Consider the following 10,000-nt stretch of genomic DNA (forward strand, 5'->3'; position numbering starts at 1 on the left):
TAATTTGTGGGTTAAATTTGAGCAAACACAATATACACGTACACCAAGCACTGTTAAACATGACAAAGTACCGGTGAACAGAGAGAAGAGCGATACACACCTTCTCTCTCCACCAAAGCTACAACACCACTGCCGCTCGCAGCCGCTCAGCACCAGACGTCACCTAAACCCGGCCCGATAGCATGATATTTTGCGCATGTGCGGTATCGATGCGGCTTTAGGTGACGTCTCTCAGCTCCCGGTTAACCTCTCGTCCATGGAAAGTCGCACAAACCCGAGAGAAATACACCACAGTAAATAAAATGGAAATAATTTAATGTTCCTCGGGCGGCCCGGTACCATTTGGTCCACGGACCGGTACCGGCCCGTGGCCCTGGGGTTGGGGACCACTGACTTCCAGCAAATGACATGTGTATGAGGTGCTAACAGATACACGCAGGAGGAAATTAGCATGATCACAGCAGCGCTGAGCCAAACAGAAGCTCTTTAGGAAGACCGACTTGTGGAGATAGTCACGATTAGATCAGAGCCTTTAGCTAAAAGGGCTACCAGTCCTATTAATTTTAGCAGATTTCTTTTTAAATTCGGAAGCTCTCTCATGTCTCCTCTTATCCTGTCATTAGCACCAATCCATCGAGCTGTGTCCTCTCCTTTTTCTGCAATCATTTTATCTGTGAAAATCCAAACCACTCATCAGATTAGCATTAAAACCTCCGTCGCTACTAATTACTGACCTCGACTCTGCCAGTGACGATCTCATTTACACTAATGGCTGTCCATTGATCGAAGGACACTAACAGGAACCTTGTCAAGGTTTTTATTGAATATTTGTGAACCTTTCATCATTTCTCGACAGTCCGATTTTATTAGCGATCTGTGCACTCACATGATTATAGACATTTTATTACTTTCCAGATGGTTATATCTCATTAACTGAATGTTTATTGGATATTAGTTGAGTTTTCTTTTAAGAATCCAGACATTTAGCCCATTAGAAAGTTTGCACACGGTGCTGCACCGTCACCTTGCCTTAAAGGACAAGATCAAAACAAGAGCTTATTAGCAGCAACACTTGTTTTCCTCTCTTTCTGTCACTTTTATTATCTTTCCCCTTCTCATCCTCCGTGTTGGACTCACACAGAGGGACTCAGCTGCTCGGGTCTCTTGTCTTGATAAATTGGAGCTTGTGTTTCTTAAAAAAGCTGATATGAGTGATTGCTGAAGTGCCCTTCACTCCCAGCACTCCACACACACACACACACACACACACACACACACCCTTCCTGCGTACGCTCTCATCATCCTGGTGTCAAGCTCCAGAGGTTGTAGAGCATCGTGGTGTAATGATTTGCAGCAAGGACATTTTTTTACTTTTTAGAGCAAAGATGATACGCTCGCATCTTTTCTGAGGTGTCTTTGTTTCTGTTCTCCATTTGGGCGGCGTGCCTCGATGTCTTGTCTCTCTCTCAGGTTTCAAAATCTCTTTCACGATGTTTTCTTTCATGTCGAGCCGTGAGCTGATTTTCATTTTCCCCCGTGGGTGTCCTTACCTGGATCAAGGAGATACGCTAGCTGAAGGGCAGTGCATTATTTGCAATTTGTTCTTCTGACCTCTGGATTTATCCACACATCTAATGATCATTTTGCATGCTGGTTCTCACACGCTGATACTCTCGTGCCACTTCTGATCCTCCAGAATCCATTTGATATTTATCTATTTATTTATTTGATCTGCACTCGGTGATACGGCCCATGAGCATCGGCAGTGCAGGAATTATGTGTTGAATACTGTATGTTCTGCGATCAAATGATAAAGGTCTGGTTGCCTTTGGTATTCACTGGCTGAATGTGAAAGGAGACATAAGGAGATGAGATGCAATAAATAGCAGAAATGGAGCGTGAGGATGCTGTAGGTTTCCTCCTCATCCGAGTACGGCAAATGGCTCAGGCACAATTCAGAGAGTATGAATTACCTGTGTAGCTACACCGCAACCTTAACAGACCTGTGGGAGCTTTTAACCATCTGCTGCACAGTCGATTTGCTCTATTTACGCACACTTCAGTCAAAGCTCGTAAAATACGAAACAAATGCTACAGTTATTGCTCCCAGTTTGACCTTCCTGTTCTGTAGAAGTAGTTAGCAAGGGCTGTCCCACTGGTCAAGGCCATCCCTTAAACATGGAGACAGTGGGGGTTAGGTCACTTGTAAAGATTTGATTATTTTCAAATAGATTTGCCTTTATCTCAGTTTTCGATCTCAATTGTGACCTTGTTTTTTGTTGTTGTTGTTGTTGTTCCAGGAAAACCCATACATGTGCAACAATGAGTGTGATGCAACCACAGAGGAACTCGCCCACCCTCCAGAACTCATGTTTGACTTCGAGGGTCGCAACCCCTCCACCTTCTGGCAGTCCAGTTCTTGGAGGAAATACCCTAAACCTTTGGCAGTGAACATCACACTATCCTGGAACAAGACCATTGAGCTGACAGATGACATCGTCATCACGTTCGAGTCAGGCCGTCCTGAGCAGATGGTGCTTGAGAAGTCACTGGATTATGGGAAGACATGGCAGCCATACCAGTTCTATGCCACTGACTGCTTGGACGCCTTCACAATGGAGCCAAAGACGGTGCAGGACCTGACCCAGTTTACGCTACTGGACATCATCTGTACAGAGGACTATTCACGTGGTTATGTCTGGAAGTATGACAAGACCGTGCGCTTTGAAATCAAAGACCGCTTTGCCCTGTTTGCTGGACCACGTCTCCACAACATGGCATCATTATATGGTCAACTGGACACCACGAAGAACCTTCGAGACTTCTTTACCCTCACAGACCTGCGCATCCGGCTCCTTCGACCTGCTACTGGGGCAACAATGGTGGATGAGGGCAACCTTTCCAGATATTTCTATGCTATCTCTGACATCAAGGTCCATGGCAGGTGAGGTTTTACATATGTTTATCCTGTATGCGTTCGGAATAGAAGTGGGTCAAAAAGTCCAACTGTGCTACAAATTCTTGACCAGAGGTACAGTCTGAAGTGCCAGTGCTGTTCTATGGTACAACCTCATTTAAAGGTACAGTCTTACCCAAATTCAGAGGTATAACCTGACCCTGAATTACAAATCTGACACAGAGATGCAACTTTAATTAACCTAAGTTACATCACCTAATATGGCACATAAAACACATAAAATATCTGACCATAAAGAACAAAGATGGAAAAGATACAGCACAAGGAATAAATAGAAAACTGATCTGAAGGTTCAAATCTGTCACAGATAAAATCTCAGTTCAGGGTACAATCTACACTGAGGTTCAATCTTTGACCCAAAGTTACAACATATACAGTACAGACCAAAAGCTTGGACACCCCTTCTCATTCGAGTTTTCTTTATTTTCATGACTATGAACATTGTAGATTCACACTGAAGGCATCAAAACTATGAATGAACACGTGTGGAATTAAAAAAGTGTGAAACGACTGAAAATATGTCATATTCTAGGTTCTTCAAAGTAGCCACCTTTTGTTCTGATTACTGCTTTGCACACTCTTGGCATTCTCTTGATGAGCTTCAAGCGGTCGTCACCTGAAATGGTCTTCCAACAGTCTTGAAGGAGTTCCCAGAGATGCTTAGCACTTGTTGGCCCTTTTGCCTTCACTCTGCGGTCCAGCTCACCCCAAACCATCTCGATCAGGGTTCAGGTCCGGTAACTGTGGAGGCCGGGTCATCTGGTGCAGCACCACATGGCTCTCCTTCATGGTCAAATAGCCCTTACACAGCCTGGAGGTGTATTTGGGGTCATTGTTCTGTTGAAAAGGTGGTGTGTCCAAACTTTTGGAAGGTGTGTCCAAACTTTTGGTCTGAACTGTATATCTATATCTCAGTCTCTATCTGTATGTACCCTGAGGTACAGATCTTACCGTGTGGTACTACCTCATCTTCAGGTAAAATCTGATGCTGAGGTATAACCCTACCTTAAGGTACAAAGTTGATCTTGAGGTGCAAAGTGACCCTGAGATAGATTTACTTTGAGGTACAGATCTGGCCTTGAGATACAACTTTGTCTTAAGGTACCTGGTTTATGGAAATAGAAGCAAATGAACATATTTATGATCCACCTGGTAGTACTGAAAAGTGAAGTGAAAGTGACGTGACGTACGGCTAAGTACGGTGATCTGTACTCAGAATTTGTTGTCTGCATTTAACCCATCCAAAGTGCACACCACACACAGCAGTAAACACACACCATGAACACACACCCGGAGCAGTGGGCAGCCATTTATGCTGAGGCGGCTGGGGAGCAGTCAGGGGGGTTCGGTGCCTTGCTCAAGGGCACCTCAGTCCCCCAACTGAGGATATCTCCAAACCCTTGAGTGGTCTGCGTCAGATTCATTCAGTCTCATTTTTAGATATTGAAGCAAGAGTCTGAAGCAAGCCGGTTCCTACAAGATAACTCCCCAGTGTACAATCCTCCACATGTTTTCTGCCCGAACATATCCCAAGAGAAACATCATTATTCTTTAAACTCCATATGTCATTATTGAAGTTGTTATGATCAATAATAATGCATGCATGTTATGACCTTAGATGGTGTGTATCAAGTCGATAAAAAAGGATTGCGGATTGTAAGCATCTGGATTGGATATAATCTGCTTTTCTTGGTTGGAGTAAAGCCTTGTGTAAGCCTCATTGCTGAGTAAATGTGTCATTGTGTTCAGTCCTGTGTTATTGAACCTGGTAAGTTTAATCAGGTTTAGGTCTTTATTATGCCTGGCATGTAATCTTCAAACTGTATTAAGATTTAATATGCATTATTCATGTGCAATGCAGGATTTGTACATCTAGAAGAAGACGTTTGAATGCTGTAAGAAGGAGTATAAATCTTTTCCTGATGGTGTATATGGTCTTGGATTGATTAGTTTTACTTTACTAGTTTAGCCTACTTTCAAAATCTGGACCAGAATTCTAGATAATCCTGTACCCAATCTCGCCCAAACACCAGCACCAGATAAACTCATGCCAGATATGCAGACAATCCAAAACTCAGTCTAAGCCAAACAGAGGTGGGAGTAAGTCACACATGTGCAAGTCACAAGTAAGTCTCAAGTCCTGAATGTCAAGTCATTTAACTCAAGTCCGTGTCAAGTCTCAAGTCAGGAATGTCAAGTCAAAGTCAAGTCAAATCTTTTTTTAATACTTGTCAAGCAAGTCTCGAGTCTCGAATTTGCGACTTAAGTCTGACTTGAGTCAAGTCATATGACTCGAGTCCCCTGTCTCTGAGTCATTTAACTCAAGTCCGTGTCAAGTCTCAAGTCAGGAATATCAATTCATACTTAAGTCGAGTCTTTTTTTAATATTTGTCAAGCAAGTCTCGAGTCTCGAATTTGCGACTTAAGTCTGACTCGAATCAAGTCATATGACTCGAGTCCCCCATCTATGAGTCATTTATCTCAAGTCCGTGTCAAGTCTCAAGTCAGGAATGTGAAGTCAAAGTCAAGTCGAGTCTTTTTTTAATATTTGTCAAGCAAGTCTCAAGTCTCGAATTTGCGACTTAAGTCTGACTCGAGTCAAGTCATATGACTCGAGTCCCCCATCTCTGAGTCATTTAACTCAAGTCCGTGTCAAGTCTCAAGTCAGGAATGTCAAGTCAAGCAGGTCTCAAGTCTCGATTTTGCGACTCGAGTCCCCCGTCTCTGAGTCATTTAACTCAAGTCCGTGTCAAGTCTCAAGTCAGGAATGTCAAGTCATAGTCAAGCCGAGTCTTTTTTTAATATTTGTCAAGCAAGTCTCAAGTCTCGAATTTGCGACTCAAGTCTGACTTGAGTCAAGTCATATGACTCGAGTCCCCCATCTATGAGTCATTTATCTCAAGTCTGTGTCAAGTCTCAAGTCAGGATTGTGAAGTCAAAGTCAAGTCGAGTCTTTTTTTAATATTTGTCAAGCAAGTATTGTCAAGTATTGTCATATGACTCGAGTCCCCCATCTCTGAAGCCAAATCTCAGGACCAGACCTAAAGGTTTTGGCATCGATACATGTAAATATTATCAGATCTGCTTCCATGTTGCATCTCTCAGGGCTCTGCTGTACGGTGAGCTCAGTGCAGGTTCGCACCCCACTAGCACCACTACCAGACTGGTGTATGGGAACTGCAACATATCATCTCTCTCATCAAGCACTAATTATAAGCATTTGGTGCCTTGAGGAGTTTGCAACCTGCTAAAACTGACACCATGTGATCTTTCAGCCTGGATGTGTGAAATTCACTGTTTTGACACCTGGCCTGGTAAATAAAGAAGATTACTTTCTAATTATATGTAGATCTTGGCTGACACTCGTCTGTGAAACAGATGAGGCAACGTGAAAGAGGGAGAATCCGTGTCCAGAGTCGGTTCTTATTAAAGGTCTAATCGCAAGAGCGGGCTGACGAACACACAAGACGATAACGCCGACACAGACGACGTCCATGACGATCGTGTTAGTATTCTGTTGATGTTTTTAGACTTTGTTAGCTTTTAATTCTGACCATGACCTTAAGCGTTGAATACGGCAGCGATGAAACACGTTTTCTGTTCTTTTTCAGGAAAATAATCAACCACATGGTGATGAGTTATCCCAGATTTTATTAGTGTCCTTATTTCAGTAAGGGCCACTTCGTAAATGAAGGTTAGCGAGCATACAGTTAGTGTTGTACAGCATGGTTCTGTTCTGGGAGAATGTCTGTGCGCATGCACGGAAGGGGAGGGGAGGCAGTGCTGGGAAATGAATGAATAGCCCCCCCCCCCCCCCCCCCATTACAGCTCAGAATCAGAACCGAAATTGCGTGAGGTGCGAATTTTTTACGTGAAGAATTTACAGGTTCTGGCTGGAGGAGTAGGGGATGGAGGAGGGTGTTGGATCGCGGCAGCGGCGAGGCGTAGGTGCGCTCGAAGGCGAGGATTTAATTGAGGGAAATTACGGAAGTCGTGCTGGATTGGTGCGCCTTGTGGACAGCTGATGCAGCTTACTGCGTGGCCTGCCTGAACTAACGAGATGCTTGGTAACAACATATCTCAGGGCCTTTTTACACCCGATCACTTCGTGTGTTGTCTCTGATCCGATAGCTACCTGATTTGTTAAAACTGTTCCATTTACATCAGGCCACATGCCCAAATGCGTCTCGGCGAATCGGATATCGATCCGATCTTTCTACTCCCGCCCGAAATGCTAATATATTTTACCTCATTTCTGCTACAGTACAAAAAAACAGCATTTACTGTTTGCTGCATTTTAAGACCCAACGAGACGCCTGGGTGAAAGATCGGAGCAGCGCTGGTGGGAAAACATATTTGTTTCTGGTGCGATGCACAACTCGCGAGTCACCTGCGAGTGATGTACTTCCATTTGGGAGGAGTTTAGCGCTGACGTATGTGGCTTGAACAACCACATTCATTTACACCTGTCCAGTTTCATCTGAAACGCGTCCCAGACCACCTCCTGTAGGGGTTCCTACCATCGGATTTATATCCGTCTCCAAAACGTTTCGGAGGGCATTTAGACCTGGTCTTTTTACCGTCGGATAGCTATCTGATCACAGAAAACGCAGGAAGTGACCAGGTGTAAAAAGCCCCTCAGAGCGCATTAATCCTTATGTACTTTACAGCAACCATTACACATACTCATATACTAAAGAACGTAAAGTTACGGCTTTACCTGCAGGTAAAGGTGCATTAGTTAAGACTGAACTTGTTTAGGTCTGTAACAATTATGTAGGTGGTTTTGATATTTTTTAAAATTAAGTATTCAATTAATTAATTAATTACCCCTTGATCTAACACATCCATGCCCATGTTCAGAAATCTCTCTGCATATAAATAAATAAATAAATAAATAAATAAATAAATAAATAAATTAAATATCTGACAGGTTTCCATCCAAACCCAAGTAGAAGTCAGTTTTCCCAGATGCTTTTCTCAGACCATTGTGTTGAGGTCATGACAGGATGCACTTATTTCCAGGGATTTCAGAACATCGTAACAGATATTGCGTCATCGGGGAGGCGTGGCCGATTTGATAATCCAACCCTAACCTTAACCGTAGTTTTTGGTTGTTTATTTGTTTTCTAAAATGGCTTAACTGTAAGATAATAAAGTATAATAGATATAAATATAAAATCTGACTGTTTTGTCCTTCATTATCCATCGTAAGTATTCTTTTTAATTTTTTTATTTTATTTATTTTTTTTTTGAAAGAGGGCGTATTCCCAAGACCTCTAGAAACACGCCCACTTTACGTCGTGGTAACGAAACCCCTGGAATTTAGTGAATGCCAGGTCATGACTTCCAGGATACTACCAGGAAGTAAATTGTCTATAACACCCTTAAGAGGGCTGTGGTTTAAGTGGGAATATGAACCGAACTTTGTTGTTAATATTTCTTGACATTTTGTTGCAGTTGCTGTGGATTGTATTTGATAGCAGTTTAGACAGATTCGACAGACTTTACTCGAACACGACAGCAACAGAGAGAACACAGAACCCATTCTGACATCTGACTGAAAGTTTCACGAGGTCGAAACAACCTGATAAACAAAACAGGAATGGAAACTGAAGACTACATAATGATGGAGGAGGAGGAGGAGGAGGAGGAGACAGGGCAGGAAATTTCTCCCCCATCTTCAGTTATTACATCACTCCATATCGACTGGCTCAGTATTAATGGGCATGTAAGGGCAGCGTTGAATCTGTGCCTCGGCAGGCAAATGATCCGGAGGAAAGCTGATGAAGATGTGTGTAGATTAATGGAACGAGACCCGTATCACTCGTCCCCCCTGTGGTGCACTTAAGAGTTTAGCACTTTAAAGGGCAATTAGAGTGAACGCTTCAGTTTGGAAAATTCATTAAGTGTACTGGGGACTGCAGAGTTCAGCTTCTACACTCGTTCTTAATACAAACAATCAGGACCGTGTTCAGACTCACAATCTCTGTGTTCAGGCTAATGTAGGTTGTGTTCAGACTCACACTGTCTGTGTTCAGACTAATGTAGGTTATGTTCAGACTCACAATCTCTGTGTTCAAACTCCTTTAGTAGGTTGTGTTCAGACTCGCTTAGGCTGTGTTCAAACTCCTTTAGTTTGTGTTCAGACTCACAATATCTGTGTTCAGGCTCATGTAGGTTGTGTTCAGACTCACAATATCTGTGTTCAGGCTCATGTAGGTTGTGTTCAGACTCACAATCTCTGTGTTCAGGCTCATGTAGGTTGTGTTCAGACTCGCTTAGGCTGTGTTCAAACTCCTTTAGGTTGTGTTCAGACTCACACTGTATGTGTTCAGACTCACACTGTCTGCATTCAGACTCACACTGTCTGCGTTCAGACTCCCATAGGTTGTGTTCAGATTAATGTAGATTGTGTTCAGACTCATACTGTCTGTGTTCAGACTCCTTTAGGTTGTGTTCAGACTCCTTTAGGTTGTGTTCAGTCTCACACTGTCTATGTTCAGACTCCTTTAGGTTGTGTTCAGACTCTGTTAGGTTGTGTTGAGACTCACACTGTCTGTGTTCAGACTCCTTTAGGTTGTGTTCAGACTCCTTTAGGTTGTGTTCAGACTCCTGTAGGTTGTGTTCAGACTCACACTGTCTGTGTTCAGACTCATGCAGGTTGCGTTCAGACTCACACTGTCTGTGTTCAGACTCCTTTATGTTGTGTTCAGACTCACACTGTCTGTGTTCAGACTCATGCAGGTTGCGTTCAGACTCACACTGTCTGTGTTCAGACTCCTTTATGTTGTGTTCAGACTCACACTGTCTGTGTTCAGACTCATGCTGGACATGTTCAAGCTCACACTGTCTGTTTTCAAACTCACACTGTCTGTGTTCAGACTCCTGTAGGTTGTGTTCAGACTCACACTGTCTGTGTTCAGACTCCTGTAGGTTGTGTTCAGACTCCTGTAGGTTGTGTTCAGACTCACACTGTCTGTGTTCAGACTCATGTAGGTTGTGTTCAGACTCATGCTGGAC

The 10,000-nt window shown here is 43.2% G+C and overlaps 1 protein-coding gene across 7 annotated transcripts in view; it reads left to right on the forward strand.

Annotated features, from left to right (window-relative positions):
* ntng1a (netrin g1a) overlaps positions 1-10,000 on the forward strand; it is a 197,376-nt gene that overhangs the window by 112,264 nt on the left and 75,112 nt on the right. For all 7 annotated transcript variants that reach the window (XM_047811682.1, XM_047811688.1, XM_047811683.1 and 4 more), the window contains exon 2: positions 2,301-2,944. In XM_047811682.1, coding sequence (XP_047667638.1) covers positions 2,301-2,944 — 644 coding nt within the window. The remainder of the gene's footprint in view (positions 1-2,300; positions 2,945-10,000) is intronic.

This window comes from Tachysurus fulvidraco, chromosome 3, assembly GCF_022655615.1.
Source record: "Tachysurus fulvidraco isolate hzauxx_2018 chromosome 3, HZAU_PFXX_2.0, whole genome shotgun sequence".
Taxonomy (NCBI): Eukaryota; Metazoa; Chordata; class Actinopteri; order Siluriformes; family Bagridae; genus Tachysurus; species Tachysurus fulvidraco.